Source organism: Oreochromis aureus, linkage group 14, assembly GCF_013358895.1.
Source record: "Oreochromis aureus strain Israel breed Guangdong linkage group 14, ZZ_aureus, whole genome shotgun sequence".
NCBI classification, from domain to species: Eukaryota; Metazoa; Chordata; class Actinopteri; order Cichliformes; family Cichlidae; genus Oreochromis; species Oreochromis aureus.
The window spans coordinates 6252905-6272580 of NC_052955.1; the positions used below are offsets into that span (position 1 = coordinate 6252905).

The 19676-nt window shown below is 38.9% G+C and overlaps 1 protein-coding gene across 2 annotated transcripts in view; it reads right to left on the reverse strand.

The window, feature by feature from the left end:
- Positions 1–1433: 1433 nt before the first annotated feature.
- Positions 1434–19676, reverse strand: part of caln1 (calneuron 1) — a 58526-nt gene continuing 40283 nt past the window's right edge. For both annotated transcript variants that reach the window (XM_031739977.2, XM_031739978.2), the window contains exons 5-6: positions 11320–11476; positions 1434–5383 (exon numbers count right to left, since the gene is read on the reverse strand). In XM_031739977.2, coding sequence (XP_031595837.1) covers positions 5256–5383; positions 11320–11476 — 285 coding nt within the window. In that variant the 3' untranslated portion in view covers positions 1434–5255. The remainder of the gene's footprint in view (positions 5384–11319; positions 11477–19676) is intronic.

Sequence of the window (19676 nt, forward strand, 5' to 3'; positions counted from 1 at the left end):
AAATCCAGATAGATGTGATTTTTCCCATTCAGTAGTACTTTAAATGTTCATAATTAAACAATGCTTTTGATTTGTTTTCTCAGTGTTACTGCTCCATTAATAATAAGTATAATCCATGTTTTACCCCAATGTTTCCACCATTCATCCGTCTTCACCTAACCCTCATTTCCTCTTCAGGCCTTGCCTTTCAACCACACGCACTATCTAATACTTAATCTTTGCTCACACTTCTTCTCTTCCATGTTAGTTTCGACCAACACCCTGATTGATCCATGATGCCTAAAGAGATGAGTTTTCTGTTGTTTTTTGTTACATTAGCATTTATAAAAGACTGAGGCGAAAACAGGGAACCAAAGAAATATGTAGAATGTACCAAAGATATGTAACAGGCATTAAAAAAAAACATTTTTGAAAATATCAGTCGCTACATTGTGTCACTGAATTTCAGGAAACTGAACAATTGGAGGACAAAGAAAGAAGTGGCAAGCCTAAAATAAACTATCTACAGCATATTAACAATATCTGAAAGTCATGTCCTTAAGAAGTACGGGGGAAAAATCGAGTTAAGACCCAACACAGGACCTGAAAGATGCATCTAGCCCTTCAGCTGATTCATCTACTGTTTGCTGAACCCTTGTCAGAAATTGTTAGAAGAAGAAGAAGCTATTCTTGAGGATGGGAAACTCTTGATTGATGGAATTTTGAATAAAGAAAAGTAGCAATGGATTTTAATCCACAATGTAATGCCATTTGGAAAGCATATGATTGGCAAATGCATCATTTTTTCAGGATAGCAATGATCCCCAAAACACTGTCAAAACAGTAAAAGCATACCTGGATAGAAAAACATACAATAGAACACCTCAGTCATGGCTTGGCCTCCCCAGAGCCCGGACCTCAATATTACTGAAGCAGTAATGGAACAAAAGGCGGACAACACCCAAAGACGAGCTCTGAATATCCTTCAAGAAGCCTGGAAAACTGATCCTGTGGAAATGACAAGAAAACTAGAATTGAAGAATAACAGTTATAATGCCAAATATTGACTTTCAAGCTTGTTATATTGTTATCAACTCTATTTTATGTATATTTCCATTTATATTTGCACATGTTCAAATAAATCATTGCAATGAGGAATGGCTTAAGATTTCTGTCAGTACTCCATAACAAACATTAATTAAAAGTGTTTGATAAATGCATTTTATTTGCTTTTTTAAAAATCACAAAGTGAGAGATTTTTTATTTTATTTAAGTGAGCATTATGTTAATGTTTTAAATGTTATGGCATAGGATCAGATAGCTTCCAAGTAAAATATATCCTGAAATGTACAATCCCTGAAACACTTTGGCCTGATCGTGAACTAATAACTACTGTGATCTGAAGTCTACTGTATAATAAGACAAACAGCGCCATTTAGAAAATGTCTTTTTTATTGCAAGTATTCTTAATGCTTTGATGTTTTGTACAGATTTTCATATTTACAGTGATAATTAGTATTCCTCTAATAAATAGTACAACTGAAAGTCATTCTCTAGTCTACATGTTTAAATACTGCACGTGCAAAGTATGTATAATATGTGCTTGTCCAATAGATATGCTGTCTTAGTAGCTATTTACAATGTTACATAAGAAACAAATGTGGGATCCAACCACCATGCTACTGAAGAGACACTGTGCGATTCCCCTCCAAAACAAAACCTCCACTTCAGTGATGGAGTCATGCAATCATTCTACTGGGGTGAAGACAGTTTAATTACAGCATCACTGCAATAACAGTACCCATCCAAACAAAACGTATCAAATAAAATTTAAGTTCTTTTTAAATATGAAATTCATGATAAAATAGTTTTCCAATTAACCACTACATAACAGTAGAGTCTAGTTCTTATTTGTAGGAAATGTCCACCAGTACTGCAGCATTTTAAAAAATAATAAAAAGAAAAAAACGCATTTTGATGAAAAACTAAACCAGTGTGACCTACTGTACAAGGTCGTTTAGGCTGCTTTTGCAGTAGTGCTCTTTATGAAGTCTCCAGGGTGTGATATTAATAAATCATCTGTGAATGAAACCTTTTACAGGTTTAAAATCACTTTGTCTGCCATAGGCAAGAAATCTATTCCTATAAATACACCGTTTAAATATGTGTTCGCATTGCAAGTGCTGCTCTGCCTGAAGTGTAGGTAGAGCAAAGTCAACCTATACATTATACATAAAAATCCTCATATTTGAACATTCAATATCAATATATTTTCCACATATTGCGAATATAACGCTGAGTCCTGCCTGACAGCACATTCCCATGAGTGTGCAGAGAGGGAGAAACACGCAAACACCGTGACGGGACAAGAGCACGGCCAGTGTGATGTTACTTCACCTCTAGATGGCACTATTGCACAAACCTACAACCTTCTGCATCGTTTCACTGGAATGGATGACAGGTACAGTGCAAAAACAATAACAGGAACAAACTGAGTCCGATATGATATACATATTTATGCCAAAAAAATGCCCGTTTGATCTTGTGTTTCCATGTAGGAACAGGGAAAAATGTCTACATTGTGTTGTCTGGTTCACCTCTGCAGAGTTCTATGGCTTTGGCAGGAGGGTTGAGAGGAAACAGAAAGGGCCTTTACCGCCTGCACCTGGCATGTTTGTGATGAAGCAGCCGCCTCTACGCCTGCTGAGCCTCCTCCCTGCACCTCTGAACCCGAGTGAGCAGAGAGCACCGACGGTCATGCACACACACACACAGATACTGTACACTTCAACAGACACTGGAGACATTTCAGACATGGGTTACAGTATTTACAGAAGACACTGACTTGATCGCATGCACTTGATAATAGGGGTGTTTCTGACCCCTGATGGGGGGGTTATTTGTTGAGATGAAAGTCAGTGCAGGAGTTCAGAGCTGTCCTCGGTGGGAGAGGAACCGTCAAATTATTCAGTGCTGTGAGAATATTTGTACATCCCATTAGTTAGAGTTTGTTTTGCCTCGGAACTATTTAAGAGTGGCACGATTTGACTTCCATCTCTGTAGTCATAAAATATATCCTTCATTATGGTGAGTACTAAAGTCAGTGAGTCAGTGACATGTTTTTCTTCCACATGAGTTGGGTTCTAGCCTTGAAGCTGTATTTAATGTGCACATGAGTATGTTTTTCTCATTCTGTCTATTCTGCAACCAAAGGGCTGCAACTTAAAACTGTTATTAGTATCAATTAATTTGCAGATTTTTTTCCTCAAGAGGTCAAAAAGGTGTGATCTAAAACTGTCACGTCCAGGGAGATTTCCCAGGATCAAATAGATACAGAGAGCATGATGTATCTTTAAAGAACAGAAATAAAGATCTAGTTGTCTAAAACAAGTGTACGAGTGGACTCTTTTAGTTACTCTTGCTGTGAAAAGTAATTAAAATCAATAAGTTTTTTTTAATAGTTAATAAATCTACAGAAATCAGCGGACTCTGTACAATTTTGGTTCTGTAGATAATCCAGTCATGCATGACTGGATTAAGATTAAAATAGTGCAAGCTACTTTCAGCTGCTCCCTTAATCACAAGGTGTCACTGCAGCAGGTAGCTCCACATGTTCGAATTGTCAGTTTTTCCATAATGGATGCTCCTCCTGACGCAGCCCTAAAGGGACTCAAACCTCCTCCTGGGATCAAACCTGAAAGCTTTTGGTTAGTAGGCAAATAATGCATAAACCGCTACACTGTGGAGCCACCCAGATTTAAGTGAATACAGCTAAAACAATCTAAGTGTACCTTGTTAATTTTGCAAACCCTTTGATTTTAATAATATATACCACATTTATGATGATACTAAACTTTTAAATTTGGGTTTTAGAACTGCCCAGCAACTTTTCACAGCATTAAGAAATCTTTAAATTGATGTGGGGTGATTTAAAGGACAAGAAAAAACCAAAAACCCACCCAAAACTCAAATGAAAAAAATCCACCCTGAAACACTTTATCACTCTCTTGGTGGTGACTTGTCTTTGGTTGGTTGTATTCTTCCTATACAAGTTATGACGATGATGCCACATGATGATGTCACAGATGTATTTCCAGATCAGAGATAAAAATGTTTGTTAAATAAGTATTTAAAACAGTGATATGTTAGGGTTAGGTAGCTGTCCCTTGTCATCAAAGAGTAGCAAAAGACATCCTGCTGGAACTCTGACATGAAGCCTGAATGCTTCAATGCCACAAAACATTTTACATTTAGATTAAAAGGCAAGATTCAAGTTTTCTCAGCTGGAAAAACATCTCGCCACTCTGATTCTACCATTATCCTCGCTATTTCCACCTACACATTATGACACAGTTGAATGCAATGGATTCACACCTGTATACCACACACACACACACACACACACACACACACACACACACACACACACACACACACACACACACACACACACAGTATCTAGAGCATTGGAGGGTGGATTTTTTCTCTGTAAATAGGACTTTTTCTTTGCACTCTGCACACTGTTCACCCAACAGTGTCCACGAAGAGGAAAAAATTACATATTTCCCAATCTTCTGTGTTCATTCAAAAGACAAGCCTGGAGTTACCATATAACATTTCAGATGCTTGACTGATTGGCTTCTAGGGCTGATGAAGTGATGCCAGCACCTTATACTGGCCCCCAGACAGAATAGTTAGATGGAGGGCTGGAGTATTATAATGTGCGAGAAGCTGTGGCCTGTACAGATCCTCCTGCTTCAGTGGTGGCAAGCTTTGCCATCATCTTTTCTCAGGAGCTCTAATAAGAGGGCAAATATTTCCTTCCTTCCTTTCTCTCCTGGGAGCCAGACTGCAGCCCTGATAGCTCGTGAGTCTTCTGGTGGGTGACAGATCAGCAGAAGTGCATCACTTTCGGCTGCTGGGAAAGCGAACAGCTCTTAACTCCTGCATCGTTGTCGGATTTTTTATTTATTTTTTATTACACCAGGGAAACAGAGACAACAGTATGTTATGTGTAATGTCAGCCCTTGAGTGTCCCTGTCAGAGTAAAGGGGGAGGAGTCCTGCGCGACTCCTCATGCTGGCTTCATGGTTTTATTGGACGTCGGGTGGAGACGTGGCCCTCGTTCAAAAATACTAAAAACAATTTTAAAAACAGATTTCGTTGATTATTTCGAGCGTTACTCCTTGCAGTTCTTTTCCAATCAACAGGGACACGACCTCACCCACTGGCATGCACATGCAGGCTGGCTTGTTTCCAGCTCACAGTGGGCACAGCTACTCCATGCCATTCCTCAGCATCTGATTGGCTGCGATGAGCATGACGCTGATGATGAATGCCATGGCAAAGGCGCAGATGAGGCTCTTCCTCACGCACGTCTGACGATTCTTCTTTGAGGGGTGAACTGAAAGAGATGTGAGAAGCGGACAAACACAAATGAAGGACATAAATAAAAAATAAGCAGATTTAAATGATGGTACCACTTTTGCTTCTAATAAGACTCTGGCTAAATCATTTATTGTGCCCAGACAACGATAATGAAGAAAAACAGAGGGCTCACTGACACGAATCAGACTTTCAATGGTTTATTTTGCTGTGAAGTGTTACTTTGTCAGCTCATTGGTCTACACTTCTCTCCCAGGAAAGATTAATGCCATTCAAAGCTGAATAGTATTACAAAGTGCCCTAAGATGCTTAAAAATGTAAGTCTTGCTCTGTTGTCTTTTTTGTGGTTTGGTGTCAAGGATAAGAATTCAGCTTGGACCAAGAGCAACGGATGGTCCCACATGGAAAGAGTCCAGATTATTAGAGGGCGGATGTTGAATTCTGGGGCTTGAAGGAAAAAGATCTGAATATGAGTACACCCATGCAAAAGAAGTATTCAGGATATTGGCTTTTCCTTCTTTTTTCCTCCTTATCTTCCTCACTGGTCGCCTTGCCTCCGTTCCTTTCTCCCTAATTTCCTACCTCATTCCTTCCACTCCTAGTTTGACCCTCCCTTTCTCACTTCCTTGTTTTCTAACCATCTTCATCCATTTATCATTTCCTCATATCCGTACCATCTTCATCGCCTAACAAACAAAAGATTTCCCAGCTCGATCCCAGAAGGACACACAAATCCTTTGTGGGTTGCATCAATATTTAATTTGGAAAAATCTGCCAAATCAAATATGCGGTGACTCCTGAATAAGAGAGCAGCCAATAGTAGCTTCTTCATCTCTCTCTCCATCCCTTCCTTCCTTCCTTCTGATCTCCTTCCCTTCTTTCTTGAACCCTTTCTTATGTCTTTGTCCATAACTTCCGAGTCTCTTTGTGAGCTTCCTTGTTTTCGTCCCCTCTCCCTCCCCTTCATTCTTTCATTCCCACCTTTCCTTCCTGTCTCCCCACCTTCCACATTTCCTTCCCAGCTTCCTCCGTTAACTTATAACTTATTAACAAACCTACTTCGAATTGGGTTCAGCACATAAATATCATTTATTGAGAAATGTTTTACTATAGCTGAGAACAAAAGAAATAACCCTGAGGTGTGATCTCCCATAGGCCATGACAAACAGAATTATTGCTCTGGATCCCAGCTGAAAGAAGCAACAGAGAGGCCCACTAAGCCACAACTCAGTGGTCAGGACATCACAGCAACAGCCAAATTTCACAAAACAGAGCCCAATTAGTCTAGTGGCTTTAAAGTGATAGGGGAATCTTTAAGCTAAAGATTGGAATATTTAAATAAATAGAATGTATTCTAAGATTTCCTTTTAACTCTATCAAACAAGCTCGTGTACCTTGTTATATATCTAGTCTTTTTCTGAAGCACCTTTAAATAACTGCTTTACATGAGATATTCAGATAAAACCAGCAGAAATGGGTCAGTAAAACCCAAAGAAAAGTACAGAACATGAATTGGAGGAGAAGAACAGATATTTTTGTATTTTTAAAAAGTATTTTTTAATGATTTCACCTATTGTGCAGCTTATCAGAGGGGAGTTTCAGAGCTGAGGGGCTCAGACTGAAAAACCCCAGTCACCTTTAGTCTTGTGCTTTGTTTCAGGAACACCCAGCAGATTCTTGGCTAATATAGTCTAATACATGCAAAAAAACCCCAATTACCTTCTCTAAGGTTATAATTTTCTTTTCTTTTCTTTCTTTCATTTTAATTGAAACTGTCTGAAAGGTAGCGATTCGACTCTTGAGCCATTTGAAAGCTGCAGTTTGTGCTGTTTTTTAACCGCATCATACTGAGAGGGGGGTTTAATATTTTGCCTACGCATTCAAATAAACAGGAAGGAAGAGTATTATTGCATAATAATGAGCAGTGACGGGTATAATGTGTTTGGGGGAGATTTCTGTATTTCATCGAAAAACCTCAAATTTCGGGATTTTAAAATCTCATCTCCGTAAAGCCTGACTTTAGACTAAAGGACGCTGAACTGAAGTTCATGAAATGGGATTTCAAACTGACACACATTCACACAACAGCAGGCCAGGTTCTCTACTTCTGGCTTGATCAACTTCTTTCCCTGACCAGTTATTTAGCAGCTCGTCCTCCCTGCAGTGAGTGAAATGATTTTACCGGGCCACGGTAATTAGGGGGCTGAGCCAAAGACCTGCAGACACACGGCACTATTTTTAACTTTCACACAAAGAAGTCATCAAAAATGCTTCTTGAGTGCTGCTCCAAAGAAAATGTAGAATGTGGGACAGAAAAGGCTGCGTCAGTTTTGGCTGAGGTGATTTCATTACTTGGCAATTTTGAGCTGAATAATTATTTTCCAGGCTTTCAAATTTATATAAAACTTGTCATTTTAGCCACATTTTAGAACGAACCGAAATGCCAAGGTTACATAACTCAACACTGGGTGAGTGAAGAGTTTAAATGTGGTTTGCTGCTTGTACACAAACAATTTAGGGTAGTTTTCTAAGAACAAATCTTTTGGCTGCTTCTTTTGAGGAACAGCACGCTGACACCGACAGTTACTCACATTCACAGTGTCATCTGTTAGACATTTGTGTCACATAGATGGAAATTAAGGAGCTGGTAGAGAAATCACTCTCCACTCAGTATTACCCTCCATAAACCTGTTTCCCTAAATCTTAATCTACTGCTGACACAACATGAAAGTCTTCATCTGTTACAAAACAGCGCTGCTGGCAGGTGAAATGATCTTTAATTGTTTTGCAGTTTCAGTGGAGAAGTGCACCATGAGTCTTCAGACAGCTAAATCTTCCTGTTCCCCATTTTTTCACGACTTCCAACATCTCTCTAAGCTACTATTTCTTAAAGACATTTTGGACAGTGGAAATTGCAAGCTGGAAGCGCTTTTAAATCTTTTTCATAGCCTTCCCCGGCTTTGTAGTCATAAATTTGCTTTCTTTTAAGTTCTTCTGCCAGCTGATCAGAGGAGTCTGTGATTGTTGAATGTTACCACAAAGTCTGAAGGCAGTTTATCCCCAACCAGCTCCAAACAAGTCAATTAAATCTTATGGAGTTAATAGAGTTCAGGGGCTTGACACATGTCACAATTTTTGTTAAATCCGTTTTGTTCGGGGGGGGAAAGTAACCTTATGAAACAGTTTAATAAGAGAGGTATATTTTTAAAATCTTGCTTAAAAAAAATCTGCCCGATCTTTCACATACATCTCTGAGGATGAGCTAGCAGGGTGCAAATGGAAAGAACATGTGTTCAGCTGCTGGACTGAAGATGGGAGGAGAGTTGTGGTCTAGACATTCGCTCTCAGTCCAGTCGAATGAATCCAATGTCAGCCTCATAAAACACCTCTGCAGCCGCCCAGCCTAATGATACAACTGCCAAATATCCACAGAGGACTTTCTCCGGGCCACTGTGGTCTCAAGGTAATAAAGTGCTCACTGGCTTAGTGGCTGATGACTAATGCATTCATCCTTCTGTCCTTATCCAGCGGGGTAACTTTAGCTGACAACCATACTGTGTCGGTTTAATTTATGACACTTCCACTTGTTACTGTTGTGATGCTGATTTCCAAACTGCTATTAAAAGACAATCAAAGAGCATTTGCAGGCTATGATGCAGTGATTCTGTATTTGTTTGTATTTGTTCAGCTACTAGCAACATTTCTTCTTGTTCAGTACTGAGAAGAGTCAAAATACATTGACTCCTGCAGAAAAGTAAATGTGTGCTTGGCTGCTTGCAAACACCATGCATTTTTAATTAAGAAGGTTTAAGAAATATTGAAAAGGTAATAGATTCCCAATCTCACGGCTACAAAAGAACGGCGATGCAAAAAGTATGATTTGTCACGATAAATATATAAACATATTTGTCACAAAATAAATATGAGCAGGTCAGATTTGAGAATCTGTGGTGCAAAATTGTGATAAATGCATCAAAAAATGAAAGCGGGTTAAAAGAGAGTTTTGAGGCCTAAACTGGGAATTGCTGCGTAATTTAGTTGCTTTTTAGTTGAACCTGTTAAATGTGTTCCAGGGGGATTTTTCTTTTATGCTGAAAGTAGCAACAACAACACTGATATTTTGAAAAAGTCAGCAATCACACCTTATATAATGCAAGTGCACAAACTAACCAGCGTAAGCAATATAGAGATTCAATCTATATGCTTTTAAATCTCCACACCTGTGAGGCAGCTGTGACATTCATGGATCACAGTTGATTTCCACACTTGCAAGTGGCACTCTGTGGATGGCTGCTGCAGCTCCAGCATGTTTCGCCGCGCTTTATGCTATTGGTGCAATTTGTTCAGCAATGAATCAGCGTCTGGTGAACTTCTATGGATCAGTGGTTACATTTTTTTCCAGTTGTTTTTCAGCCTCCCACCATATTGATCCAGAACGAGGTAAAGCCAGAGGGAAATCAAGTGCCTCTTGTGCTACCTCATATATCAGAAAGCTGAAGTAATAAGCACAAGTGTAGCATGATGAATCGTATTCAGTATGAATCACACCATGACTTGATGTATCGATTTCTCCATGACTGAGCACTTTTTTGGTGTCCCTGCGTGGCAGGTGGTACTTGAAGACCTTGGGCTCAATAGATTCTGCAGTGGGCAGCCTTAATCATAAACCTAGTAGGGTCATCATGTTGTCATCACTCTACACCAGTTTTAAGAGCCTGATAAAGTGCTTGTGCAATCTTTGTCCGTTCTCAGTGACACCAGTGTTGGCCTAGTAAATCCCTTTTTTATTCACAGGCATGTGTGTTTGTGAGACACATTAAAGTCTCTTTTGCTTCTGAGAGTCATAGAAATATAAAGAAATATAAACGGCCATGGCTAGAAAGACAAATCTCAACACATTGGAATTTCATTCACACAGTATTAACCAAAGAGACTTCTGATAAGCACAGACTCACTGCATAACGAAGCAGGCTGGGACGCTGCTTTAGGACATGTAGGAGCTGCTGGTGTTATGACTCAGAGTTCTGTGCTTCTAAAAGTCATGTTACTGGTGTTGAAACACAATAGATGCCATTTTTTAATCTGCTTTCAAAACATACATGGAATCAATTCATTTGCACTTGCTAACATGTAACAAGGCTGAATAGTCACATGATTCTAGGTGAGAAACTGGGAAAAAAATTCCAAAATATCACTTTTTATGTGCAGTTTTGAAGACGCTGAAGCTTTTTTAAGTGGGGAGCAGAAGATAAATACATTCTAGTAACAAAGTTTGCTTGAACATATCTCTCGCTTGCAGAGCATCTGTTCAGTTACAGCCAAACAGATGATTATTAACACGACCCCCCCCCACATACATGCTCAGAACTGCCTGGCCTGAATGCCGAGTGCTGTGACAAAACACTGCCAAGTTTCATTTCATTTCAAACTGCAAATGTTTTATGCAAATTGAGTCACTTTGTGGTCTGTTTAAAATGTATTTCTCTCAGCACCCAAAGCAGAGATGACTGAAAGGGATGATTCATCAAATCTGACTCCAAACCTGGCATTTAAAAAACATTTTAAATGGTTTTGAAAGAAACAATTGCATTTCCTGTTTTTATGATAAGAGTGAAAGTCTTATAATACGCTCTGCTGCTCTGATATCCATGAATCTTGGATGGCTAGTTCTGCAGAGTGAATTCATGTATATTTCATCTGTGCCGCTTCTAAACAGGTGACCAGCTGACACCAGTTCCCACGAAAGCCCCCAAATTAATAAATCAGCAGGTGTGCTGTGACTGTGTTGGCTTTAGATCTTGATGAGACAGCTCAAATTCTTCCTGACAGAATGGATTACCTTCTCTCTCTCTCTACCTACACACGACTAGCCCAACACACACACACACACACACACACATGCCGGCATATATCTTCGTGCCTATGTGCAAAGCCAGCTCAGGGAATTCAGCTCACCTCCCTCAAACTCTGTCTGACAGTTGCCAGAGTTTTCCTTTAGGCTTTCTTCCTCATTGATGATGATGTTCTCAATGTCCTTCATGGTGAGGTGGTCACGGAAGGCGTAGAACAGGATGTGTTTCAGCTCCTCCAGGGTGATTCTCTGCATGTCGAACTGAGGGAGAAGGAGATGAGGAGGAGATTTTTAAAAAGAAAGAGACCATTTTCCCTTCACATAAATAAGCTTGCCGTACGTGCCTGGCAGGGTAGTGCGTGACACAACCCTTCCACTAGTAGTTCCACTAGACTGCAAACCTCAATAAAACATTACAAATACAGTCTCAATCGCCCTTAGCTGTGGAGTAAAAAAAAAAAGTAAAAATAAATCTGAGTAAATTTTTGCCTCGGGCGACTTACAATAAGTGATGTTCCCTGTAAGAAAGGACAAAAAGTTCAAATGAATAAATCACTCTCCATGTTCCAGCACGTCCCTGTACATCTTACAGATGTCACTCTTATACATTTACTTTAATCAGAGCATTGTGTAACGCTGATGCATTGATTAAATTGAATGTGGTAGAGTTATGTTCAAAGAGTGATCGATTTATGGTTCTGTTTGAGTGTTTACAGACACACCCACTTTTAAACCAGAGGTGTCTGAAGGTCAGATCAAGAAGATCTTGCTGGCAAGTGATGCTTTACTTAGGAGCAGTAAGTAATTTAATTTACTCTTTATTCTGCAAATGACACAATTAAGACGAACAGAAATAAAACTTGATGTGAGCCAAAAAAAAACCAAACTAAATGTGAGTATCGCGTCTTTGTTGACTTTGAAGCTTGTGATGTGCTACTTTTTTAAAATGTTCAGAAAAAAAGAAAAGCTTCAGAGCCGGGGCAGACTACAATACAAACCTGACTCATAATGAAATCACAAAGAGCAGTGAGTCCCGAGCCAGTTGCGAGGACAGCGAGTTCCTCTGAATTCGTCTAAACTCACTGATATTTACTTTCAACAAACGCAGCGTATATTGTTCCTATATTGATGTTGTGTCCGTTGTGCACACCTTAGGAATAAAAATTTGGTAACACTTTTAGTTTATACAGCTACAGAAAAGAATTAATGGATTAAGAAAGTCGTGGTAAAAGCAAAATACATCTGCTTTCAATTCCCAGGTTTCATGTATCAGGATATAACAAAATTATTCTGGTCTTAAATTTTGGTAAGTGCAACATCAGACGAGCAACAGAAAACATATTACACCATGTCATTAAGTATTAAGTATATCCTTACTGACTCCATGGGAATTAAGACATGAGTAGCTGCCAGATGCTGCTAATCAAATTCACTTTAATTAACTGATCATCACCAAGTGTGATCACCTCTATAAAAGCAGACATTTTAGCAGTTTGCAGGTTTGGAGGATTCAGGTGTGTGGAACACAATGCTAACGAGGAAAGATATCAGTAATTATTTTACAAGTAAACTGAAGTCCATCATTCTGCAGTGAGAAAGATTATTTAAGAACACCGATTTACAGTCGTTCAGTCTTAGTTATGCTTGATCTCACCACTGCCTTCGACACTCTTGATTATGATATTTTAATCCAAAGCCTTCATAACTGCTTTTTATCATATCTAAGGACTAGAACATTTTATGTTTCAATTCAATTCAATTATTAGTTTTAGATCTGCAAAAATAAGAATTGAATGAGGGGCTCCGCAAGGGTCAGTTCTTGGTCTACTACTCTTTAAACTTTACACACTCGCACTTTGTACTATCATAAAAAAATCATAATATATCTTGCCATTCTTATGCAGAGGATATTCATCTGTATCAATCTATATATGCATAGATTTTTTTCTCAGTGTACAATTTCATGTAAGAGTGTGAGCACTCTACTCTGTTTTGATGGTCCCTCTGTAGCTCTGCAGAAACCGGAAATATTTGTTGTTGTTTCAAAAAGTCAGAGACTGAAAATGCGTTCATATTTATCCCCCTCCACCCGTATCTGAAACCCAGCAACCAAGTCAGAAACCTTGGCATTATTTTGGACCGTGACCTCAATTTTTATAATTTTAATAAAGTCCTCAGAACTGCTTTCTATCACTTCAAAATATATTGAAAGTTTGAAAATTCTTATCTCAAACTTGGAAAATGGTCCATGCATTCATTTCAAACAGGTTAGACTACTGTACTCAATGGTTATCACCTTTGCTGCTGTTGTCAAATACCCTGGCCTTGAACTCATCAGGTGGTTAGGCCTTTTCTCTGTTATCTGTATTACACACTCACCGCGGTACCCAGGTCATGCATGGATGGGAACTACCCCAGTATGACCCTGAAGTTGATAAGCTGTGCAACAACAGCTGAGCCAAATCAGTGGAGCATAAAGCTACGACAGGCAGAAGAGCAAGGAGATCTAGGAAGCCAAAGTTAATGGGACACCAGCTCTGTCTTCATTAAAATAGTAGCAATAACAACAATGATGACAATGAAATAATTACAAAATTCTATCTTTATATCTTTATAAACCTAAAAAATGTAAGCAGAAAACCAACCAAATATTTAAAAAATAAGTTAATTAATTAACAAAAATAACTAATAAGAAAACACTAAAATCCAAAAAATACTAAAAATAATGTCGGACCAAGTCATTCTTTTACAAAATAATTTCATTTTTCCTGCTCTGTGGCATCATATGTGTTAGTATGGAGTGCACTAAAGCATGGCACATCACAGTAAATTCAAACTGTGACACCAGTACAATAAAATGACCAAATATGACAAATCAATTTATAATAAAAGTATAAAGTACAAGCTGAGAGTAGTTTTTAGATAAAGGAATCATATCTCATCAAGTCTCATGAGCTGAATGAGTGTTAATCAGGTCTCCTGCTTTTTGGAGGCTTTTTTGGCCTTTATGTGACCCAACAGTGCAGAGGGATAGACAGGAAAGTGGGGAGAGAGTGAATGACCTCGGGCTACAGCAGTCCCCGATCTGTCTTCTTTGATGCAGACCTGCTAGTGAAGAGAGAGTGAAGTATGAGTGTGAGGAAACAATAAGGTTTGAATACCTGGTAATATCAAAAATATGCAATATGCAATCAACAATATGGAATGATCCTATTCTATTAATAAAAACAGGAAATATGGTGATGGAAAATATAACTTCAATAAGCATTTACATAAAAAAGAAATGGAAATGCTTATTCACATTTTTGATGCTAGTACAAGGCTCTTACTGCACATGTTGTCTTTGAAACTTTGTGAACGAGGTGAGAAACACCTCCTCTCTCTCTGCTATACAAATACAGTTTTTATTATTAATATAATTATTAGTATAAACAGAAAGGTTTCCATTCTGGTTAAGTCAAGCAACTCCAGAGAGCTTCTTCACAGACCAAATATATGTCAACATGTATATATAGTCACATAGAGTTTATGTGATCTACTAAATTTATCCAACTTCTCAACACATTTGATCTCAGTTTACAAATACCAAGTCCAGACTGTGTTTGGTGCACTCTGCGATATTATGATGAATGACACTCGTCCAGAGAATAAAGGATAACATTCACTGGACTTTCTGGCAACCACACTGAGTAGATAATTGCATAAATCACTGCATAAATCACACTTGGACACTTACCATCGATGCGATTTGTTATCGCTCAGCCTTCTCAGAGTGAGCTAATGAACACTCGCACCAATCACACCTCAAATGTTAATCAGCCTTCATGAAGATTCATTATCAGAGGTAATTAAAATTTGGGGTCAATGTTTGGTCTTTTGTTTGCCGGCTCATTAATCAAAGGTGAAAGTAAATGTAAATGTTGGCAAGACAAAAGTAAAATAAAGTTATACAGCAATAGACTAATAAATCACATACATTGTGAAATGTAATTTAAAAGCAGGTACAGTTAATCCAGTGGAAATGTAAATATAACAGTGACAGAAAACATTTTTAAAAAACCCATAAAAAGAAGGTACGACGATATTGGTAGAAACGACAGGTTTATACCAATACAACAACTGATACTTCAATATTCTTCCGATATTTGATTTTCTTCATTTTACTGAATTTTTGTAAAACGACAGAAGGAGCAACACGATGCATCACCTGGTTGAACAGGTGACCCATGCTATGAAGCTTTAGTCCTTAGTGCTGCATCGCGGATTCGAGGTTGCTCCAGGCGCTTTTCTACTTGCCATTCCTCCTCGCATGCAACCCATCTTCCTTTCTACTCTACACTGTGTAAAAAAAAAAACTGATAAAAAATAAAATAATAAAATTGATCAATCATTTAAAAGAACAACACAGTAAGCAGAAAAAACTATGATGATCACTGAAACTCAAACACTGACTCTTTGTTGTACACCAAACTCAAAGTATTCTATATTAGTATTGAACATACTTTTCAGATATAAAGAACCCCACAAACACAAACATAAACAAACACAAACTTTTTGTGAGACTAAATAGAGTATGGCATTAGTTTAGGCAGGAAACAAAGTCGAGCTCAGCCCATAATCCCAGCTGTTCAGCTAATACCCTTCCAAGCAACCAACTAGAAAATCTCAAACAGAGCCATTCATCTGCAAGCCTCTTCACAACCCATCATTCTCCTTTTTATGTGTTAGACTTGATAATTTTCATGCGCCTGCTCTCTTCAGGAATGGGGACACTGCTGCTGTGGTGGTCCTAACTGGAAAGCTCATACAGCAACAATCTTACATCAGTCACCATGTACAGCAGCATAAAAAGATGTTTTCCCTCCTGTTTCAGAAATGGATGCGACGTCTCACAGACTGCAGAGCTCTGTTTATTTCTCCTCGCATCTCCCTCTGGAAAACAGAGAGAGGATCTGTACTAAACAGACAGATCTACCTGGAGTGCCCCTGCAGCATCTGCCACTTAAAGTTACTGCCAACTTTTGTGTTACTTCCCCCCCAAAGGAAAAGGTCGCAGCCTAATTGTGTTTACCCAACCTTTATGCGGCCTTGCTTCCCAATAAAGATGGCATCGCTGGCACCCATCAAGAGACTGGCAGAACTTCATTTGCCAAGAAAAAGAGGGATGAGCCAGAGGATAGCTTTGTTCACAGAGCACTACAGTAGAAGATAAGAAAAAGCCATTTTATTTTCATTTCCCATATCCCACAGACTTTCTCAACCTACATTCACATTCAAGCATGGACTGACCTTTATGGAGAATATGGTGAAAGAAAGGGGAGTAGAAAAGAATTACACACCTGAACCTAAAGTGACTCCCACAGAAAAGACCTTTAGTAGGACACCCAGTGGTTTGTGACCTACAGCTTCATACTGGAGCCCACGCTGGAAACCTTCAGTCTTCTTTGTTACACATTCTCCTAAGAAGTTCAGTCTGAAGTGCAATCACATGCCTCAGGCACAGAGAACTTTAATGGAGACTTTGGAGAAGTTGGAAATGTCACGTACTGTTAAGGTCTGCTGTGGTCAAAGCTCAGGGAGCCTTGTATTGAAATGAAATCCATGACAGAGTGATGGGATAAAACAGATTCACATGATCACTAAAATCCTGTGATTAAACTGACATTTTCATTGTTGATATTTAAAAAAACAAACAAACATGTCTGGTAACAAATAGCAGGAATGTTACTGCGAGGTTTTGAACAAATTTTTAAAGGATTAACCATTTCTGGTAGGTGCTTTCGGCAATGTGTTCATATTTGTTCCAACTCTTGAAAGACACGTTAATCTTTTTTGTGTGTCCAAACTGAAGGACTACTAAAGTTTGCAGGACCCTGTTTTTGGGAACTTTTAGACTCTAAGGTAGATACATGTTGGGGAGTATATATGTACCAGTGTTACGTATTTAGAATATAAAATATGAGTAACTGTATTCCGTTACTTTTTAAAAAGGTGGTATTGAGAATACAGTTACTTTGTTGCAATAAATGGATTACTCGGCGGTCTTTTCCTGTTTCATATGTTAGGCTGTCCCCTCTCTATTTCTTCCCGCCGGTGGAAACCCAAACAAAACGCACATTAAGAGGCTCTAATGCCTGGGTCTCAATCTCGCGGCTCATGTCACCCCTACTTGGGCCCACATAATGACATGAAGAAATATTTTTAAAAATTATTATTCAAAAAAAAAATTATTTAATATAAAGAAGGCATGGGCAGGCAGGAGAATGGACTGCCATAGAGTGTTACAGGAATAGCCGACCAGAAACGGAGAAAGAATATAGCCTCATGCGGAATAGGCAGTGTACTGTTACTCATTTTATATTAAGTCTACAGGGAGTGCAGAATTATTAGGCAAGTTGTATTTTTGAGGAATAATTTTATTATTGAACAACAACCTGCATTAATATCAAAGCTGGAGAATGGACTAGCCTATTTTAGGGGATATCTGTGTGTGCCTATTACTGTGCATGTGTATTGAGCACTGACATTCAAAAACAAACAAAAACAAATCAGCGACCAATATAGCCACCTTTCTTTGCAAGGACACTCAAAAGCCTGCCATCCATGGATTCTGTCAGTGTTTTGAGGGAGAGAAAGAGGAGTAAATCTCACATTTGAGATGGACCACAGGTTCTCAAAAGGTGAACAAGGTTGTCACCGACCAGAACGCTGTGGGAGATGGATGGAGCAAGCATGTAAATCATGTTTTCTTGAAGGATAGACAACCACTGCAGCCAGAAAAAGAGTGCCTGACTCCATCCTCAACCCGAAAAGGCCCAGCTCATCTTTGATGATACCAGCCCAAACCAGTACTCCACCTCCAGCTATCTGAAGACTCGACTGTACACTGCCCATCCATTTCAAGACTCACTCTCATTTTTCCTAAAACCTTAGAAAAAAGTCAGATATTTCTTGGCCCAGTCTTGACATTTCAGCTTGTGTTCTTGTTCATTGAGCAGCCTTTCACCTTGGCCGTGTCTCTGAGTGTGTCTGTGCTTTTGGGCACTCCAGTGAGTTGAGCCCAGACAACAAAGTAAAGCTGCACGCTTGACTTTTTGTTCAAGAGTCCGACACGGAACCCTGTTGACTATTTTGAATGAAGCCAGAGGTCCCTTTACTAAGACTGCTGTTCTGCAAGATCTCACGGAGTCCTCTTTTTATATGCCAAAGGAAAGGAAGTTGCCTAATAATAGTTTTCTGTACAAGATCTGCAAAAGTGCAGCCTCACCTAATGCTTAATTGGTGTCCACCTACTTGGAGTAAGTTACTCATTTTATATTAAGATTGCCTAAACATCTGCACTCCCTGTAGTTGGTATTGGTATGGCGAGTAACCTTCAGTAATAGTAAATAAATCACACAGCAATAGTACATTCATGCAGTTGTAAAAAGCATGATAATGTATTAAGTAATCCAAAGTATTCAGAATACGTTACTTTCATTGAGTAACGTAACAGAATACGTTACAAAATACATTTTGGGGCATGTATTCTGTAATCTGTAGTGGAAAACATTTTAAAAGTAACCTTCCCAACACTGGTTGTACAGCACAAGAAGCTTTGAGAAAAGTAAATGAATAGATGAAATATGAATAATATGAAATATGAAAATAATAAACCTTATGTTGATTGGTCTGGATCCAACATAGACAACTGGCATATTTTTTAAAGCCATGTAAAAATCTGCTGCATAGACACAAGTTACCTCTAAAAATGGAACAAAAAACATGGAGAAATGGACTGACGGATAAATCCAGGGGTTATTAAACCAATATGTGACACAGGAAAGACGATGAAAATTTGACTCATTTAAGTGCTATACCATAACTGGGACTCCTAAACTTACTACATTAGGCACCCACACACAGAAAACCTATATAAAGTTAAGAAAAAAAAGATCATATCCAGTCATGGTGAGAGGCAGGAAACACACAGGAAAGGTCACTAACCAGTCGCAGGGTTAACAGTGAGACAAACATTCACACTGACATTAACCTAACCTCACTATCTGCATGTCTTTGGACTGTGGGAGGAAGCTGGAGTACCCGGAGAGAACCCACGCAGACACATGCAAACTCCACACAGAAGCAGATGGTTGATTTGAACCCAGGACCTTCTTGCTGTGAGGCACCAGTGCTAACCATCGCGCTTCCATGCTGCTCCACATACACTGTGTGTGAAAAACACCTGTTGTGGTTGTCAGGTTTGCCTCTTCTCCAATGCTAAAGTTCAAAGATAGCAGTTCAACAAGAACAGATGCAAACTATCTGCAAGGGAGACTGGGTTTGTTTATTATAGCTGGACTCACAGAACTTTAGGGTTCAGTGTATAACGCTGACAAATTCTTTACAGTGTTGTTAACATAAGTCCCGGTCCTTTCTGAATTTGATTGGTTTGTGGGAGAAATTGAGAAGTGGACTCTGT